Below are 21,046 nucleotides of genomic sequence, written 5' to 3' on the forward strand. Positions count from 1 at the left end.
GTTTGATGGAGAATGTCGGTGCTTTAATGGAGAATGTTGGTGTGTGATGGAGAATGTTGGTGTTTTGATAGAGAATGCATGTCTTTAATAGTGAATGTTGATGTCTGATATATGTTTTTGCCTGATGGTGAATGTTGGTGATGTTGAATGCTGACACACACCTTGCCATGGACTTTCTGTGAGTCTCCTTCGAGCAGGTCCTCAGCTCCGTCCCCTGACGCCACTTTTCTCTGAATGTGTGCATTTTGTTCCCTTAAGGCAACAATCTGCAGAAAAGAAAAAAACACACACACAGAGAGAGAGAGAGAGAAAGAGAGAGAGAGAGAGAGATATTTACAGAAAAGAAATAAAAGTAAATATGAAGAACAGAATTAGACAGCAGACTTCCACACGAACTAACTGTGTGTGACAGAAGTAAAATCTGATTGGATGATGTTTATTGATTGACCCACAGCCCGAGCAGCTCGCTGAGCTTTTCTCTCTTACACTTTACACACTGTTCTTGTTAAACACACTCACGGTGTTGTTGCTGTTAAATATCGGGTGTTTGAATGAGTCCTGTAATTATGGGTCTGAGTGACTTCACCTGCACACCACCACAGTGACGCGCTAATGAGAGATGAGTTCTCTGTTATTATCCTTCAGTTCAAAACCAGAACCTGAGGCAGGAAGTGACAGATTTACTCCTGGAGTCATTTCAACATTCTGTCCTTAATATGTGGAATTCTCTGGAATATAAACACAGCTTATCAGCCACCATGATACTGCTGGTGTCTTTCCATTGATAAAATCCCACTGTACTGATTTATAAAACTCACTGATGGAGCACGAACACACACACACACACACACACACACACACACACACACACACACACACACACACACACAGTCCTCTCATCAGGATAAAGGGCAAACAGGGATTATTCTGCTCTCATGTCAAGTTTAGAGAAGATGCTCTGTGTGTGGGGGGAAGAGAGGATAAAAGGGAGAGAGAAAATAGAAAAGCAAAAAAAACCCAGAAAAAGTTCATAAAAGTCAGAAACCAAAATAAAGAATAAGAGACAGAAAAAAAGAGAGAAATTGACTGAAAGAACACACAGACTGACAGTACACACACAGAGGCCACGCCTTCTACACTGAGACTGCAGACACACACAGAGGCCACGCCTCCTACAGTGAGACTGACAGTACACACACAGGCCACACCTCCTTCACTGAGACTGCAGACACACACACAAAGGCCACGCCTCCTACACTGAGACTGACAGTACACACACACAGAGGCCACGCCTCCTTCACTGAGACTGACAGTACACACACAGAGGCCACGCCTCCTTTACTGAGACTGCAGACACACACACAGAGGCCACGCCTCCTTCACTGAGACTGACAGTACACACACAGAGGCCACGCCTCCTTTACTGAGACTGCAGACACACACAGAGGCAATGCCTCCTTCACTGAGACTGACAGTACACACACAGAGACCACGCCTCCTTTACTGAGACTGCAGACACACACAGAGGCCACACCTCCTTCACTGAGACTACAGGCACACACAGAGGCCACGCCTCCTTCACTGAGACTGCAGACACACACAGAGGCCACGCCTCCTTCACTGAGACTGCAGACACACACAGAGGCAATGCCTCCTTCACTGAGACTGACAGTACACACACAGAGACCACGCCTCCTTTACTGAGACTGCAGACACACACAGAGGCCACACCTCCTTCACTGAGACTGCAGGCACACACAGAGGCCACGCCTCCTTCACTGAGACTGCAGACACACACAGAGGCCACGCCTCCTTCACTGAGACTGCAGACACACACAGAGGCCACGCCTCCTTCACTGAGACTGCAGACACACACAGAGGCAATGCCTCCTTCACTGAGACTGACAGTACACACAGGCCACACCTCCTTCACTGAGACTGACAGTACACACATAGAGGCCACGCCTCCTTCACTGAGACTGACGGTACACACACACAGAGGCCACGCCTTCTACACTGAGACTGCAGACACAGAGGCCACGCCTTCTACACTGAGACTGACGGTACACACACAGAGGCCACGCCTCCTACACTGAGACTGCAGACACACACAGAGGCCACACCTCCTTCACTGCAACTGACGGGATACAGAGGCCACGCCTCCTACACTGAGACTGCAGACACAGAGGCCACGCCTCCTACACTGAGACTGACGGTACACACACAGAGGCCACGCCTCCTACACTGAGACTGCAGACACACACAGAGGCCACGCCTCCTTCAGTGCGACTGATGGTATACACACAGAGGCCACGCCTCCTATGCTGAGACTGCAGACACAGAGGCCACGCCTCCTACACTGAGACTGACGGTACACACACAGAGGCCACGCCTCCTACACTGAGACTGCAGACACACACACAGGCCATGCCTCCTTCAGTGCGACTGATGGTATACACACAGAGGCCACGCCTCCTACGCTGAGACTGCAGACACACACAGAGGCCACGCCTCCTACGCTGAGACTGCAGACACACACAGAGGCCACGCCTTCTTCTCTGAGACTGTAGACACACACACAGAGGCCACGCCTTCTACACTGAGACTGCAGATACACACAGAGGCCACGCCTCCTTCACTGAGACTGTCAGACACAGACAGAGGCCACGCCTCCTTCACTGAGACTGTCAGACACAGACAGAGGCCACGCCTCCTTCACTGTGATTAAAACAGCAAGTAGGACACTAATAAAGTCTAACAGGATGTTTTTAAATAATTACTTTTAAAAACCATTTCAGGAAAGATGACATCATCAGACACGATGTGAACTGATTAGTTCTTACCTCCTGATTGGCAGCAGTTAGCTCTTCCTCCAAGGCAGAGACTCTTTCGAGGGACACGCGTAGCCTCTCTCTCACCTACAGGCACATGGGAAAATAAAACATTACATTTAAATGAACAAATAAATAAATCTAATCACATCTGACTGTGATTACTGTTGGCTATAAATTCAAATGCAACACTTTCTTTCAATGTGTACACCTTTAATTTCATTTCATTTCATTTCATTTCATACATACAGTATAATATAGTGTTTAAAGCAGGATCGGGGTTTATTTTGCCTTAATAATTCACATGTTCTACTTTATCCCACTTCTTACAGTTTAACGTAGATTAGCACTGGGTATATTTGTGAATCAAGTGCATATAAAATGTGGTTTGATCTTTTCTCAGTGACAGCAAGCTGTCCAGCTCCAGCTCATGATGCTACCAGCGCCATGCTTCACAGTTGGGTCAAGGTTTTGTGTTTCTCCTCTGAATATTGTGTGTTGCAGTGTTGTGTATTTCCTCTAAGCTGTTTCACTCCGTTCTGGCCGCAGAACATTTGCTCAGAAATTTTGTTGCTGTTGTTGAGGGATTTCTACCAACATAAATCTCTACAAACCTCATAAATCACAAATTGCCCATAACTTCTACAACGATAATTGAGGATAATTCTTATTCATGATTTCTCTTTTCCGCTTTCTTTTTTCCCCCTCCCCCTCCTTTCAATCTTTTACAGCTATTTTTATCACAGCTTTTTATATCATGTTCACTTCCTCTGTCTCTCTTTCTCTCTGTAAGGCTTCAACACGGACCGAAGCTATGGACCCACAGGAAGGAGAAGACAGCGCGGAAAACCTGAGCCCTTTCTTTAACACGACATTTAGTCATGGAATATTGGGGAATAAATACTAAGTGCTACAGCTTTACAAATCTACTTTCTAAAAAGACATATAAATACAAAACAACATTTAAATGTCTGTTAATATCAGAAAACTTATAAACAATAATAGAGTTACTCCAGTTTCCAAATAAATAAATAAATAAACACACACAGATTCATCTCCCTTGGATTTCCAAAAGTACCTTTAAACCCAGAAAAGCCGACATTTCTCTAAATATATTTTTTTAAAACTCCTTAAAGTCCTAAATGTTTACAGGACAGAGAAGGAAGTAAAGACAGAGTGGAAGCAAAGACATGTTGTTCTGAAAACTATTTGATCTCAAAAGTCTATGTTTTGTCATCAATGAACAATTTTCAAGTGTGTGCTAAATTCCAATAATTACACTTTATTTTTTCCATCCTACGTGTGTGTGTGTTTCAGTCTGTTCATGTCTGCGTGTCTACTTTTGATGATGTCTTCATGTTTCCCTGATACAGTAACCGGTGACGTAAACACACTCTCTGACTGCATCGTGATGCCTACAATGATGAAAATCTCCTGGAGAAATGTTCAGAGCTGAGCTTCACCTTTTCATCCAGAGCTTTGTGATGCTCGAACAGGGATTTGAGAGCTTTGAGAACTTCAACTTCACTGGAGACTCCTGATGGAGACTGAGGCTGTCGCTTCACCACCGTCATCCTGAGGGAGCGCTCGTGACGAGACACCAAACACTCCAAATGCTCCAGCAGCAGCTGAGGACACACATCATCATCATCATCATCATCATCATCATGCAGTAGAAGAAATGGAACCATTCTTACTGTGGCTAAACATTCCGAAATTATAAATATCACCATCGCCTCAAAGTATTCTCTAAACCATTCATTATAAAGTAGACTTTACAGCACCAAAAAAAAAAATCCCAAGAGACTAAGGGCCAATTTATGCTGACAACGCAGTCCTCGCAGATGGCGTCGCAGATGGCGTCTGCGAAGCCCCCCCTCCTTCGCAGACGCTCTGCACGCACCTCCCAAAAATTGTGACCACCGCAGACAGCCTCGCAGACAGCGTCGCAGACAAGAGGGCTCTGATTGGTCCACTCTACATCCGCTGTACACGCACTTCCGCTTCCCTACTTTCCCGGTTTGTTTTCACGACCGCCATTTTTAAAAACACGAGCCAAGATGGAGCAGCACGAAGAGCGGTTGATTGAGGAAGTACGTATATCTATACGACTCCAGTTCTAGTCATTATAAGTAACCGGAGGATAAACACTCCAATAACCACACCCACCAACTACTCCTAGCGATTTCGCGACTTCGCGCCCCCTTGCGTTGTGGCGGTGAATAACATCGCACACGCCTATTACTCCCCGCTCAACGATAAATTACAACTGTCTGCGAAAAGCTATCTGCGAAAGCCTTGTCGCAAGAGCATGCAGAGGCCTTAACAGCACTCTGTACAATGTTTACAATTATTGACAGTATTCCAAAAATTATCAAATTAGCGAAAATTATTTCCAAAAATATGCAGAACTCCTGAACCCTTTTTCTCAGTACACTGGCAATAATTGACTTATCATCAGATATTTTCAATCAGTGTAAACAAATTAATTATTTTATTGCCGCAAGTCTGTTCTAAGATTAGTCAGGACACTGTTGGGTTTCTGTGTGTAAAGTATCGTGACTCTGTGTTTAGCTGCTGGTGAACAGGGTGATGGGAAACGGGAGTGGTGTGAGCCCCCTGCTGGGCAAACAATTCACATCTCTCCACAATAACACTGGTACAAAGATAAAACCAACAGCACACCTAAAGCTTTTTTGATACGAAAACACCGTATGCAACTGCCACAGTAAAATTCAAAACATTAACACCTAGAAGGCTGTGTAAAAAAAGAGAAATACTTCTGAAAAACTGAAAAAGCTTAAAGCTCTCAGTGTCTACTTTCGAATAAGTCATTAGTCCCTACTGTGGAGTGTGATATCACTAATATATTCAATGCAGAACACAGGCATGTCCAAAAACAGCTAGAAATTATATTTTTTAACCTCTGATGAAAAGGGTTAAAGTACTTTTTAAATCTCTATAATTGCCTAAAAGTATTTCTAAAATTTTTAACATTAAAAGTTAATCTAATAAAAAAATTTCTCTAAAAGTATCAGAAATGCCGGGGGTGGCATGGTGGTGTAGTGGTTCGAGCCCCGTGGCCGGCAAGGGCCTTTCTGTGCGGAGTTTGCATGTTCTCCCCGTGTCCGCGTGGGTTTCCTCCGGGTACTCCGGTTTCCCCCACAGTCCAAAGACATGCAGGTTAGGTTAACTGGTGACTCTAAATTGAGCGTAGGTGTGAATGTGAGTGTGAATGGTTGTCTGTGTCTATGTGTCAGCCCTGTGATGACCTGGCGACTTGTCCAGGGTGTACCCCGCCTTTCGCCCGTAGTCAGCTGGGATAGGCTCCAGCTTGCCTGCGACCCTGTAGAACAGGATAAAGCGGCTAGAGATAATGAAATGAGATGAGATGAGTATCAGAAATGCCACAAAGTCTCTAAAGGTACTAAGTGTCCCCAACACTCATTAAAATTCTATAAACAGCTACTTATTAAAGTGCCTACAATTACCAAAAAGTATTCCCCAAAATGCTCAAAAGTGTTTAACAGGTCCTTTTCTTTCAGGTATTGTCAAGTATTCTATAAAAAGGTCCAAAGTCGTCTCGTCTCGTCTCGTCTTCTTCCGCTTTATCCGGGACCGGGTCGCGGAGGCAGCAGTCTAAGCATGGAAGCCCAAACTTCCCTTTCCCCAGACACCTCGGCCAGCTCCTCGGGAAGAACACCGAGGCGTTCCCAGGCCAGCCGAGAGACATAGTCCCTCCAGCGTGTCCTGGGTCTTCCCCGGGGCCTCCTCCCGGGGTGGACATGCCTGGAACACCTCCCCAGGGAGGCGTCCAGGAAGGTCCAAAGTCTCTGAACATAATTTTTAAGTTAACTTTAAAATAACCTAAATCTATTCCAAATAAAAAAAAAAGTTCATAAATCTGTAACAGTACCCTTCAATTTCTTAAAATGACCTCAGAGTATTTCATACAATGATCAAAAGTCTCTCAACGTACGATTTTAGTTTCCTAAAATTACCCAAAAGTATTTCTGTAAATGTCGAAAATCTAAAATGCATCAAATTCAGCACCACGGACAGCGTCCAAGACAACTACAAAATGGAGGCAGGTTAGATCACTGGCACTAATGACTGTAATCCCAGAGAGATTTCCTGATGGTACCTCCACTGTGACTCCAAATTAAGCACCTTAAGTACTACAAAAATCTACATTCCCATAAACATTCACGAAAACACTTGTAAGTTCTAACACACACACAGATCCATAAGAATCCATAACACATCCATACCTTGTGTTTATTAAAATATTCCCCATTAGCAAAGATTTCCTAAAATCTCTGAAAATAATTCACTAAAAGTATTAAAACATTTGCAATTCTCTTTCCTGCGATGCCTGAAAATCCTAAATTCCTAATATTTCCAAAAATGTCCATATTTACTGAAAGCCATGTCGTGGTGGTTGAGGGTTGTGGGTGTGAGATGGGAATCAGAGATGAGGCTTGTGTCAGCTGGTGTTTTATACAGAAGTGTTTTGCTGAAGCTCAGTCTGGAAGGAAAATCGTTTAGCGTAACTTTGTGAGACACAGTCAAATCCATTATACAGTGTCTTGCAAAAGTATTCATCCCCCTTGGTGTTTGTCCTGTTTTGTTGCATTACAAGCTGGAATTAAAATGGATTTTTGGAGGGTTAGCACCATTTGATTTATGCAACATGCCGACCACTTTAACAGTGATTTTTTTTTTTTTTATTGTGACACAAACAAAAAAATACCCAGAAATCTATCTAGTGTGTGCATAGGTATTCACCCCCTTTCATATGAAACCCCTAAATAAGAGCTGCTCCAACCAATTCACTTCACAAGTCACATAATTAGTTGTTTAACATCCACCTGTGTGCAATCAAAGTGTCACATGATCTGTCACATGATGTCTGTATAAATCAACCTGTTCTGGAAGGACCCTGACTCTGCAACACTACTAAACAAGCAACATGAAAACCAAGGAGCCTCCAAACAGGTCAGAGACAAAGTTGTGGAGAAGTATAGATCAGGGTTGGGTTATAAAAAATATCCCAAACTTTGAATATCCCAGGGAGCTTCATTAAATCCATTATAGCAAAATGGAAGGAATTTGGCACCACTACAAACCTGACAAGAGAAGGCCCCGCCGACCAAAACTCACAGACCGGGCAAGGAGGGCATTAATCAGAGATGCAACAAAGACACCAAAGAGAACACTGAAGGAGCTGCAAAGATCCACAGCGGAGATGGGAGTATCTGTCCATAGGTCCGCTTTAAGCTGTACATTCCACAGAGTGGGCGGGGCTTTATGGAAGAGTGGCCAGAAAAAAGCCAGCGCTTAAGAAAACACGTTTGGAGTTTGCCCAACAGCATGTGGCAGACTCCCTAAACACATGGAAGAAGATTCTCTGATCAAATGAAACTAAAATTAATCTTTTTGGCCATCATGGGAAATGCTATGTGTGGCACAAACCCAACACCCTGACAACACCATCCCTACAATGAAGCATGGTGGTGGCAGCATCATGCTGTGGGGATATTTTTCATCTGCAGGGACAGGAAAGCTGGTCAGGACTGAAGGAAAGATGGATGGCACTAAATACAGGGCAATTCTTGAGGAAAATCTGTTTGAGTCGGACAGAGTTTTGAGATTGGGACGAAGGTTCACGTTCCAGCAGGACAATGACCCTAAACATACTGCTAAAGCTACACTGGAGTGGTTTAAAGGGAAACATTTAAAATGTCTTGGAATGGCCTAGTCAAAGCCCAGACCTCAATCCAATTGACCTCAATCTGTGGCATAACTTGGAGATTGCTGTACACCAACGCAACCCATCTAGGCATCTTGCGTAAATCAAATGGTGCTAACCCCCCAAAAATGCATTTTAATTCCAGCTTGTAATGTGACAAAACAAGAAAAACACCAAGGGGGATGAATACTTTTGCAAGACACTGTATAGCCCTAAAACAATAAAACAATCAAACTGCGCTAAGAGAAACGCTCACACAGAACCCACACCAGATCCCGGTCATGTGATTTCAGCTACTGAAGCACCAGAATCCTGAGCACATGGACAGGGACGAGGAAATACAAGAACATCCATCACAGAGTGAACAGGATTCAGAGAAGAAACAACAAGCACATACTTAAGGGTTCTTCAGTTCTACTTCTGACGGAACTATTAAAGATTCTATGTCGTGTTTCCCGATCAGAAAGATTTTCAAATAGATTCATTTTAGGACCCCAAGAACCCGTAATTATCCAATAAACCTGTAAAGAACCTTTGACGAACCCTGTTTTGTAAAAGTGTACCAAAATACTGTTCAATCACTTGCCAACAAGTCATTTTTAGGTAATGATCTCATTTCTACACGCCAGTTAGAGTTGATGTTTTTAACTGAAACATGGTCGGAGAACATCTACAGTGCAACAGTTCTCCTTGACTCATCCGCTCAAACTTTAACTTCTTAAATGATTCTTGAATTGGCAGGTAAGGTGGGAGATGAGCTGCTTTATTTAAAAGACACATTCCAATGAAGCAGATATAGTATCGCTGGTGAGTTTAATTCCTTTGAATATCTCCATACTGTGATGAAAAACTCTCCCAGAATTTTACTCGTTGTTATCAACGTAAGATTATTTTATACCTCAAGATTGTTGTTTATTAGAGCATCAAAATGTGTTAGAAATCCTAGTTCTCTGGCCACAGTTATCTTTACAAGGGTCAATAGGTCAGACTGTGGAATGTACCTTTGTTAGCCAGTTTAGAAAGCTAGTACTCTCATTACCTCGCCCAGGACGGAGTCCACCAGGGGGGTGAGGTACTGCTTTCAGTCACATTTCTTTGTTTTTTTTTGTTAACAAAATTATGTGAAAATGGTTGGATCAATCTTCATGAAACTTTCAGGATAGATGGGCATTGGTCTCAAATAGAACCTCCAACATTTTGAGGGTCATTCGGTCAAGGTCACCAAAAAGGTCAAAATCGTTTTTGTTGTGTCTACTGCCTCATATAGAGGCGCTAGCCACTATGTCATCATGCTGTAAGAATGTAAGAGTGTAACAATCGCACACTGCGCATACACGCGTTCCAATTAAAATGGCCGGTGAGTGTATACAATTCGGTTCACCATTTGAAATAAATGGACTAGACTAAAGAAATCGCTTTCAGACATGTTTATGCTTATTACAGAGGGAAAGTGTGTTCCACTGAGCTCTAGCGCCGGGCCATTTCCAGGAAATAAGAGTTTGGGTAATGGTGACAGCCAGTGGCGGCTCCTGAATTTTTTTTCGGGGGGGGGCAATTTTCCCCCGTTATGTCTACACGGACCATAAATGTCCACAGGACTGAAGTAAATTGACCTAGGTAGCAAGTCAACTGTTCGACAGAATGTTCTGTAAATAGATTTTGTACTTCAAACTCCATGACCAGCAAGAATTTTACAGACTGTGCAACTTAAGGACAACAGGAAAGTGCACTTACTGTAACAAAACATTGTAAATAGTTGGCTAACATAAAAATAGCAGTTGAATAAATAGATGAGTGGATCTTTAGATCTTGCAACTACTGGTATTTACCAAGGATATTACCAAAGTGCTAACTCTCAGAGCAAAGTGTGGCAAATATAAAAATGCACATTGAAAACATTAAAAGTGAACGGATTCTGTGACTGTGTGTGTGTGTGTGTGTGTGTGTGTGTGTGTGTGTGTGTGTGTGAGAGAGTCATGAAGTCAACCAAACCCAGAAAAACACCACGGTGACTGGAGCCCTCAGTTTCGTCTTTGCCTCGTAGAGCTAACTCGAACACTCCACAAAATCTCACGCGTTGGATGAGCCGGTTTAATATGTGCCTGTTCTTGCTCACCTCATCGTTGTGGCGGCGAGCTGCTAGCCTGTAGCCCTCATCCGGCTGTGTAGCGATGTTCACTCTCCCAAAAGCTGAAAATTTCAGGCAGCTGCCCATGTGAATCTTTGATGACTCATGTTTTTTTATTTTCTCCGACAAATGATGCATGTCCGAAACTCCAGTGACTGTCCAAGCAGTGTTGTCCGTGGAGCCCCTCCAGGGTGGAACAGTAAGCAGGGGGAGCAGAAAACCGCTGAGGCGTCCTCTCAGCCAGCTCGCCAGGATTTGCGCTGGGACCATGTTGAAGTAAAACCTCGAGTATATGATTCCCCCCCTTGTCGAAATTTGTTTTATGTTTAGATTTGGTCGAGGGGGGTCCAGCTTGTTTAGTTGCCAATTTAGCTCGATTTGATCGCTGACTAAATGGAGCTTCTTTTAAGGACCGCACTGAATTGCTTTCCGCATCCATCTCACCTCAGAAACTGAGCGGATTGAACGCAACTTTGCCGCGCTTCGCAGTGACGTAAGCACGTTAGGGCAAGCCCCCCCCGGAACCCATAGAGATTGCATTGAAGTGTCATCTCATCTCATCTCATTATCTGTAGCCGCTTTATCCTGTTCTACAGGGTCGCAGGCAAGCTGGAGCCTATCCCAGCTGACTACGGGCGAAAGGCGGGGTACACCCTGGACAAGTCGCCAGGTCATCACAGGGCTGACACAGACACAGACAACCATTCACACTCACATTCACACCTACGCTCAATTTAGAGTCACCAGTTAACCTAACCTGCATGTCTTTGGACTGTGGGGGAAACCGGAGCACCCGGAGGAAACCCACGCAGAGAACATGCAAACTCCACACAGAAAGGCCCTCGCCGGCCACGGGGCTCGAACCCGGACCTTCTTGCTGTGAGGCGACAGCGCTAACCACTACACCACTGTGCCGCCCCGCATTGAAGTGTCAGTCAGGAGAAAAAAAATACATTAACATGGGACTCTATCAGTGAACTCTTGGGCGATTTTCAGCGTGACTGAAATCGCCCCAAAAGGGGCGGTATTCTAGAAGCAAGACCACCCTGATTGGACAATGACACCCAGAGACAGATTAAAACGGCCTCGAGCAGCGCTGGTGAAAGTTTGTTTTAAAAAAAGAAAAAAACCTTTTTTTTTCGTTTTGGCAGTGCGTCGCCCAATCGCCCTTATGCACCAGCCGCCCTTGGTGACAGCGTGTGTATGTCAGCCTTGGTTCGGAGGTTTCAGTTTCGAAAACTGTAAGAGGTAAGAGTAGAATAATATAAAAGTACAGACACTTGGTATATTTTACTTCTGTGATTTTTAAATTGTTCATTTTTGTGGCTACTGCCTCATAGATTAAATATATATGCTATATTTACTGTACGGACATGGGATCAGAAAACTATTTTACTTATAGACCCTTCCCACTGACGTCACCGGAAACCGGAAGTAAACAGACCCTGCGCCATATTGGAAGACCAACAAACTCGTGATCAGGGGGAAATAACGGCAGCGCGCGCAATTTAAACCCACGAGGCACTTGATTCATCATAAACCTACAATGGTAAACTTTTGTGCGGTGTTAGGGTGTTCCAACAAAGCTGATGGGAAAGGTGAAAAGAAGTCTTTCTACAGAATACCAGCCGTGATTGAGACACAAGGGGAGCAAACCAAGGAGCTTTCTGCCAGGAGACAGAGAATAAGTGCATTACTGAGTGTCTCTGAGCAAAGGAGAGCCTGAACGTTGCAACCCCCCTATTGGCTGTTTGTAAAAATGTATCAATTGTTGCCCTTCCTACGGGAATCATCGCGGGCTCGAGGGACGAGACCTGACGAGTTAGTTCGTTGGTAGCAGAACAAAATGTCTGGACACAAATCGGGTTTTCAGAAAAGGAAAGAAAATAAACGGAGGGTCGAAAATACAAAAAAGGAGGCAGAAAATGCAAAACGAGTTAAGGTAGGACAAATGGTTACTTTTCTGAGGCAGCCCGCCGTGGCTGCCTGCAGGCTTATTTATTATAGCCCATTTAGTTAAAATAGTTGATCTAAAATGTTTATAGTTATAGTTATGTGATGGTTGTCCTCAGTGTTCGCACTATGCCGATATTTTCGGGGGGTCCCTTTTTTCCCTGGGGGGTGCTTGCGCTTGTCTCGGAGCGCGGATCTCCAAACACGAGAAGCCTATCTTACGCACATATCACGCGGACTCCACACCTCCACACACGCATCGCGTCTGAAGTCATAACTCATCAGGGGAAATCGTGTCCGCATTGGCATGTTCAAAAAACAACCTCGCGTCAACAATGATACCACACGCAAGAACAAAAAAAACAGTCAGGCTACTCAACAACCAACCTGGCAGCAGCAGTCGTTGTCATATCGGTTTATTTTATCTTTGATGTAAACACAACACTTCGGATATGCAAATGCTTCCCGTTACACATGATTGCTATGTCAATAAACATCATTTTGCCAATATTTTAGAGACCCCCCAACATTTCCCAAATCATGTTTTCAAGGGATCTCATGTCTGTTTCAGGGGATCTCGGATCCCCCGAGTACCCCCGTAGTTTGAACACTGGTTGTCCTGATTTAGACTGGTGTGGGTTTTTTTTTTTTGGGGGGGGTTGTGCGATGTTGCACCCGGGTCCAGATTAGGGCAGAACCGGCCCTGGCTACATTTCAGGTGTAGTTTGTTTTATGTATGTATGTACTTGCATAGATGTGTACTTGGTCTTCCAATATGGTGTGGGTGCAATCAGTTAATTATTGAAATTAAGTGATCAATCTCAAATCAGTCTCATTAAATTTGAAGGTTAATAATTAAAATGAATCAATCCCATTGAATCATTTACTTTGACTCACTTGAAGTGAATCATACCATAGAATCATTTAGTGAATCATACCATTAATCCTGGATAAATTACCAAACAGCTAGATTATGGTATATTTCCAAATTATTACAATCACTTACCATATTACATAACTTTTATATGCACCCTTTTTGAATTCTTTGAGAAGATTGGGGACTTCAGATATTGTTCACTCAAATAAACACAGTTCGTTTAATAAATGAATTTATTATACAAAGAAAAAAATAATAAATCAATATATACAAGCAGTGAGGTGTGTGTGTGTGTATGGCCTAGCTTGTTGCTAGCTAAAACAAAGGAATGTTATCTAAGTAGAACAAAAGGTTAGCTCTATTGCTAATCTTTGCTTGTGTGTGTGTGTGTATGGCCTAGCTTGTGTGTTTGTTAGGCCTGGTGAGGCCTACTGAACACGTGTTGCTAAAGACAAGGGTATTAGCCGTAGCTAACTAAAAGCTAGCTTGTGGATTTCTAGCTGAGGTGTGGTTTATCAGGCCTGATGGCCTGCTGAGCACATGGTAGGCCTTGATTAGCTTTGTGTTGCTAAGCAGACAAAGGGAAGCTGTAGCTAACCCACTAGCTCATAACCATACTGAATCCACTGAAATCTTGATGAGGTCAAGATGTATAATAATGAAATTAAAATGTTAGTAAGAATGATAAGAGAAAGAGAAGCATGCACAACCTATTAAACAATTGAGAGAACATAGAACCAAAATAAATCAACACGCTGCGTGTCTAACAGTGTAACAGATAAACCTGGGTTTAAATTCACACTTTCAAATAAAAGCAAATTCCTAAGACTATCCTAATTATGCCCAAATGCCAAAATCTTACTTAATCCTGCCTTTAGCAAGATATGAAGAACTATTCGCCGGTGTAGTTTCGGGCCTCGCCGTGGGAGCACGTGAGCCGCTCGTGATGGAGGCGTAGAAAACTTTCGGGTCCAGCGGAGCACTTGGGTGGTTCCCGTGGAAAGCAGAGGATTCTTGGTCCGAACCTCAGCGTTCGTGAGGAAAAGTCTCTGATCAGAATAAGATGCACAGCGCTTTTGAGTTAAAAAGGATTCAATCGCTTCTTAACTTTTAACTGCCTGGGTTGCAGTCGTGACGTCACTTCTAATGCGAGTAAACCGGTTGTAACTCAGGTTGAGTTTAAAGATTGCGCGACTCTAGAGTTTACCTTTGCCAAGGGTAAGAAAGAAAATCGCACTGAGTGATGGATCTTGCAAGAAAGAAAAAGACGTCTTTTTGATGGAGAGTGCCTCTTTATGCATCTCGACTCATCGGAAGCCAGACGCGAGAGACAAAGATGGCGGAGCTTCTGCTTGGATTTATGCGTGCATGGCGGACTGACGTAGATGATCCCGCCCACGCGTGACGTAGATCACACAGAAGTTGCCTGGGAATTGTAGTTCTGACACAAGATGGCGGCATGATACCTACAATGGCGACTACCGAAATCTTGCGGCGCGGTGACGTCATGCGGGAACCCTCTATAAGCAGGAGCCACATGGACCCATAGGGGACCGATTTTTCATGATATCTTCCTTCATATTCATCATAAGTGCTACCGGGTGAGGTTTGTTTTGCCTGGCAACTCTTCTTTCAATATTTTATGGACCTGACACACACACACACACACACACCCAATTGCATTAGTTTGCTCCAATTATTTTCCTCAGATCATGGAGAAATTATCTTGTATTATTTAGCCTGAATTTATGATATCATAAATTCACTTAGGAGGCACTTAGGAGGTTTTCTGACATTAGGCTCCATTAAGCTGAGCCTAGGAAAAATTTCTGAGTTTAAGTGTTTCGAGGATCTTGTGTGTGTAACTCTCTTGTGTTTCATCACCACTGATTATCACTGTAAGGGCGTTTCACATGACAAACACAGACTCGCCATTGTGTTGTAAAACCCTTAAAGTATCATGGTAAGAAATACGAGTGGGTCTGTTTTCTTTTGAAGATAGTGGAAGGTACATTTTAGCCAATGAGAAGCCTGTATTGGGCAGCCAATCTGAAGTGTGTTCAAACAAAGAAAAGTTCTTTGACAATGAATAATCAGAGCCACCATTTTGTTTTGAGGCAGTTCTAGGGTGGGTCTCTTGTGGCAGGAAAACCTTTAAAAGCTAATAGAACTTTAGAATTCAGTGTGTATTCTGGAAAACAGTCAAGTGCTTGGATTGTGAATGCAATAAAGGCGTTTTTACAGGTAACTTCTTTCATGTAAGTGTATTTTGGCCTCTTTTGAGGTTCAGACTTCCACGACATCTACAGGCCTCCAAAATAGTATCCAAACTTTATTGAATTTTCTGAAATGCTGTCGATCATTCCTACAGACTTTAACTCTTTTAGTTTAACTGGTGATTTTAATATTCACGTTGACAACTGATGGCATAAATCTTAAAGGATATGGGACATGGATTTTTACCTGGGCATAATTATGTATAAAGGACATAAGAAATGCCATCTAAATCACTGCAGGGCGTCAAAAATGTGAAAATCATCACATTATTCAAGTTTTTTTATACATCAGCGTAAAACAAGGATTCGTTAATGAGCTAGGTGGTCACGTGACCCGTGACGTCACAAAAACTTTCCAAGGAGCCAGCGCTTGGGAATCTAATCTAAACAGGTTACCGAAATGGACACCATCGACAGTGATATTCCCGATGTTTCACAGAGGACCTTATCAATTCGAACTGATAGCTGGAAATTCACATGAACATGGATCTTGTCTTTACTCTGACGGGTCAGATGATTCTGAGAGTGAGAGTTCATTCAATCCCCATGAAACTGAAAGCGGTCGGCTGGATAACACTTCCTGGTAAGTTAAAAACAATTCTGCTCAAAGGCTAATGATCTGTTGAAAGAAGTATTATTTTTGTATCATACATCGAAAGTTCATCATAGATCTAGCTAAAGTCCCTTCCAAGCTAGTTTTTTTTTTTTTTGCTGATATTTTTCGAGATTGATTGAGATACAATGCTTCCAGAGTCTGAGATGAAAACATTCAAAATGGTGAAACGAGTCAGAATTATGATAATCAATAATTGATACACCCAAAATTATAATACTAATCCTTACCTCGGCTTTCAGACGCTTAGCGCAGAGGTCTTCAACAGGGGGGTCGTGAAATCGCACCGGATCACTCATATCAACAAAAATATTCCTGCCCTGTCCCCTGGCCTCCGTGCAGGGATGCAAACAGCGCGCCTTTCGGTGGATGCCGCCTTTTTCACGGCTGAATCGCGCAGATCCGATTAAAAAAAAAATAGCGATATTAATTCATGAAACATGAAGTATAAGGATGAGAAAAAAACAGTTTAAATCGGGAAGCTGCGCACATTTGTGCAGCCTGGTGCAAATGTGCGCAGCTTCCCGATTTAAACTGTTTTTTTTTTTCTCATCCTTATACTTCCTGTTTCATGTTTCATGAATTAATATCGCTCAGTACCTGAGTATTAATGTTGAAAGAATCCTCAGTGAAATGGTCCGAACACGGTTTGTGGGAAACAGTAGGTGCAAAGTTTTTTCAACAGGTGTTCTGTAAAGTTATCCTACCTCTTGGATTTGTCCTACCAAGCCTACTGCGCATGCGCGAAGCCTACTGCGCATGCGCAGGTGAGCCCACACTTTCCTCAGCTTCGGGTCCTTGGGGAATGCAAAAAAACTTACTCCAGGGCATTTCCCATTGGAATTATTGCAACCATAAGCAGCACAAGACACCATGATGTCCAATGTATGATGTCCAATGTACTTTAAAGACTATAAAAACAATTTTCTTGTCATCCACTTCTCCATTCATCTACCCGCTTGTGCTGTGCCCGAAAGTTTTTGTGACGTATGATCACGTGACAGCGGCTCTTCCGGTTGCAAAAAATGCATATCGGAAGTCGAGCAGAAATGCCATATAATCATCACGAATATAACGATTTTGCTGAATTTAATAGATGATTTTGTATTTGTTGATGCAATTAATTCATATTTTTAATGGAAAGAAACTGATATAGCGTGCATTTATGTTTCATGTCCCATATCCTTTAAAGAAGTAGTGCTGCATCTTCAAAATGGCTGTCTCTGACCACAAGCTTTTTAAAAGGTGTTTTCAGTTGTTTAGCATTTGAGTTTCTGCTCTTGTGAACAGCTCCCTTCTCTCAGGCTGCTGTTATCAAACCCCTCCTGACAAAGAGAACCCTGGATGCTTCCACAGCCTCTTAAACAGTTATAGGTCTAGTTCAAATCCCCCATTCATCAGCAAGGTTATCAAAAAAGTATTTTTCAATTAAAATCAGTAATTTCTTGAGCTTCAATGACTTTGACGACTTTCATTCAGGCCTCCGTTAACATCATAGCACTGAAACAGCTCTCATAAAGGTATTCAAAGAATTTCATCTGAATACAGACTCAGGGCTTGGTACTGTGAGATTTCAGCACAGCCTGTGACATTGTAGATCATAAAATACCGCTAGACACGTTACAAAATTGGGTCGGGCTCTCAGGAACAGTCCTCAGATGGTTCAGGATGTACTGAGAAGGCAGGGATTAATTCATCTCTATCGTCCATGCTGTATGGAGTTCCTCAAGGATCCATTCATGGACCCCTTTTATTCAACCTGGACATGCTTTGTCTTGGCCAAATTCTCCAAGAGTGCAAGGTGGCTTCTTATAGCTATGAAGACGACACTCAAATCCATCTCTCTCTTTCACCAAATAACTTCAGTCCCACAGACTCATTGTATTTATTTCTTGAAAAAGTAAATGGCTGGATGATGCAACTTAGTTTCCATCAGTTCAATAAAGACAAGATGGAGATAGTTCTGTCTGGGACCAAAGAAAGAAGATTGCAATTTACTGCCTACCTGGAACCTGGGCCAATAAACACTACAACCCATGTCCGAAACTCTTGGTGGGGATCTCAGTTTCACTGACCTCATTGATCCATCCATTATCTGTAGCCGCTTATCCTGTACAGGGTCACAGGCAAGCTGGAGCCTATCCCAGCTGACTATGGGTAAGAGGCAGCGTACACCCTGGACAAGTCTACAGGTCATAGCAGGGATGGCACAGAGACACACAACCATTCACACCTACGGTCAATTTAGAGTCACCAGTTAACCTAACCTGCATGTCTTTGGACTGTGGGGGAAACCGGAGCACCCGGAGGAAACCCACGTGGACACGGGGAGAACATGCAAACTCCGCACACAAAGGCCCTCGCCGGCCACGGGGCTCGAACCCGGACCTTCTTGCTGTGAGGCAACAGTGCTAACCACTACACCACTGTCGCCTGACCTCATTAAAGCTCTAACTAAATCAGTATTTTAGTATCTCAGGAGCTTAGCTAAGGTTGTGTCAAAGAAAGATTTGTAGAAACATTATTTTCGTTTATTTTTCATTCTACTTTTATATTTTGCATTGCATATGCACTTTATATTTTATATTTCGTATTTTATATATATAAAAATCTCCTTCTCACCCCCGGCGGGGGGTGGGGGGTGGTATCCATGTCATCCTCAAGCTCGGGTCCTCTACCAGAGGCCTGGGAGTTTGAGGGTTCTGCACAGTATCTTCGATGTTCCTAGGACTGCGCTCTTCTGGACTGAGGCTTCAGATGTTGTTCCTGGGATTTGCTGGAGCCACTCTCCCAGTTTGGGGGTTACTGCCCCAAGTGCCCCCACTACCACAGGGACCACGCAACCCTTGACCTTCCACATCCGTTCCAGCTGCTCTTTCAACCCTTGATACTTCTCAAGTTTCTCATGTTCCTTCTTCCTGATGTTGGCGTCAGCTGGGATCGCCACATCTATCACCACCACCCTCTTCTGCTCTTTGTCCACCACCACTATGTCCGGTTGGTTAGCCAGGATCTGTTTGTCAGTCTGGAAGCTGAAGTCCCACAGAACCTTGGCCCTGTTGTTCTCAGCCACCTTCTGTGGTATGGCCCATTGGGACTTGGGTACTTCTATTCCATACTGGTTGCAGATGTTCCTGTATATTATCCCAGCCACTTGGTTGTGCCTCTCCATGTACGCTGATCCAGCTAGCATCTTACACCCTGCTACTATGTGCTGGACTGTTTCAGGGGCTTCTTTGCACAGTCTGCATCTTGGGTCTGATCTACTCTGGTAGATCCTGGCCTCTATGACTCTTGTGCTTATGGCCTGTTCTTGTGCTGCCATGATTAGTGCCTCTGTGCTGTCTGTCAGTCCTGCATTATCCAGCCACTGGTAGGATTTCTTGATATCAGCCACTTCCTCTATCTGACGGTGGTACATGCCATGTAGGGGTTTGTCTCTCCAGGTTGTCTGTTCCTCCTCCTCCTCTGCACTCTCATCAGGGTTCTGCTGCCTGAGACATTCACTTAGCAGTTATATATATTTCTTTTTATATTAGTAAGCATAGTTTTGGTCGGGTAGTTGCAAAATAAGAATTTCATTACCCAGTAATAAACTGCTGTGTCTGTTATTGTGTATATGACAAACATCTTGAATCTTGAATCTTGGGGTGGACAACACAACTCTCTGGTGATATACTGTGCCCTATTTGTTTGGAGTATGAATTCAACATGTGACCAAATTCTTACATATAGCACATTTTAAAAAATAAAATAAATATGTAATTAAGATAAATATAATAATAATAATGTGGGGAATTATAGCACAGGGAAAAACAATAAACTGCATCCTTATTATTTGTTTTATATTTTTCCAGTATTTCTAGTTAATTCCACATACTACAGTCACAGTCATTTTTTCACAGATTTATAATCTGCAAAGATAGAAATAATTTGAAAGCTCATTTCAAGATATTTTTATCGGTCATAATTATATACTTTTAATGTTCTGAATGCTTTCTTACTTCATTTTCCAGTTTGTTATGCTGATTATGGAATATCAAATCTCTTAAGCTCAGAAGTCCACTTGGTATATGTGTAATGTTGATGTTTTACGTCATACTGCTGGGAGAAGGTTTAGCGAGGGAGAACAGGAGGAGTGTACAACAACAGTGTTCAACCACAGAAAAACAAAACAACATGTTCTGGATTGTCCACAATGTCTGAGGGCTCATCCTACAGTCGCCTCTCCATCTGCTCCTCATCTTCATCTTCAGAGCAGGCGTGTCAGTGCAGCTAACAATCGATTACAGCTACCATCATAATACATGTTCAAACGAAGGGTAACTAAAAGAGGTTGTGAGGTGCAGATTTTTGTGCCAGGACGATATGACGATATGTGACTCGTTAAATATCTTGCAGCCATCTGTCTTGCACTGTCACGACCTGCGAAAGTGAAAACAGCAAGTGCTTTGAGGAAGTGCTTTGTTGGTCGTCTGGAATACAGAGACTTAATTTATGCCAAGAACTGAGTGAAGTATGATACAGTGCTGCTGCTAATTAGCTGTATTAGCCGTATTTATGCTAATTTAATCTACCTAGGCTGCCTTATTGTATCCAGTGATATTAACCAATCT

The 21,046-nt window shown here is 43.1% G+C and overlaps 2 protein-coding genes across 2 annotated transcripts in view; both read right to left on the bottom strand.

Annotated features, from left to right (window-relative positions):
• The window catches only part of rps16 (ribosomal protein S16), a 457,927-nt gene that overhangs the window by 396,780 nt on the left and 40,101 nt on the right, over nucleotides 1-21,046 (bottom strand). The window lies entirely within an intron of this gene.
• The window catches only part of ppfia2 (PTPRF interacting protein alpha 2), a 204,181-nt gene that overhangs the window by 64,585 nt on the left and 118,550 nt on the right, over nucleotides 1-21,046 (bottom strand). The window contains exons 3-5 of the mRNA XM_060903793.1: nucleotides 4,295-4,459; nucleotides 2,844-2,918; nucleotides 162-266 (exon numbers count right to left, since the gene is read on the bottom strand). Of these exons, the coding sequence (XP_060759776.1) occupies nucleotides 162-266; nucleotides 2,844-2,918; nucleotides 4,295-4,459 (345 nt within the window). The remainder of the gene's footprint in view (nucleotides 1-161; nucleotides 267-2,843; nucleotides 2,919-4,294; nucleotides 4,460-21,046) is intronic.

Source organism: Neoarius graeffei, chromosome 21 (genome assembly GCF_027579695.1).
Source record: "Neoarius graeffei isolate fNeoGra1 chromosome 21, fNeoGra1.pri, whole genome shotgun sequence".
NCBI lineage: Eukaryota > Metazoa > Chordata > Actinopteri > Siluriformes > Ariidae > Neoarius > Neoarius graeffei.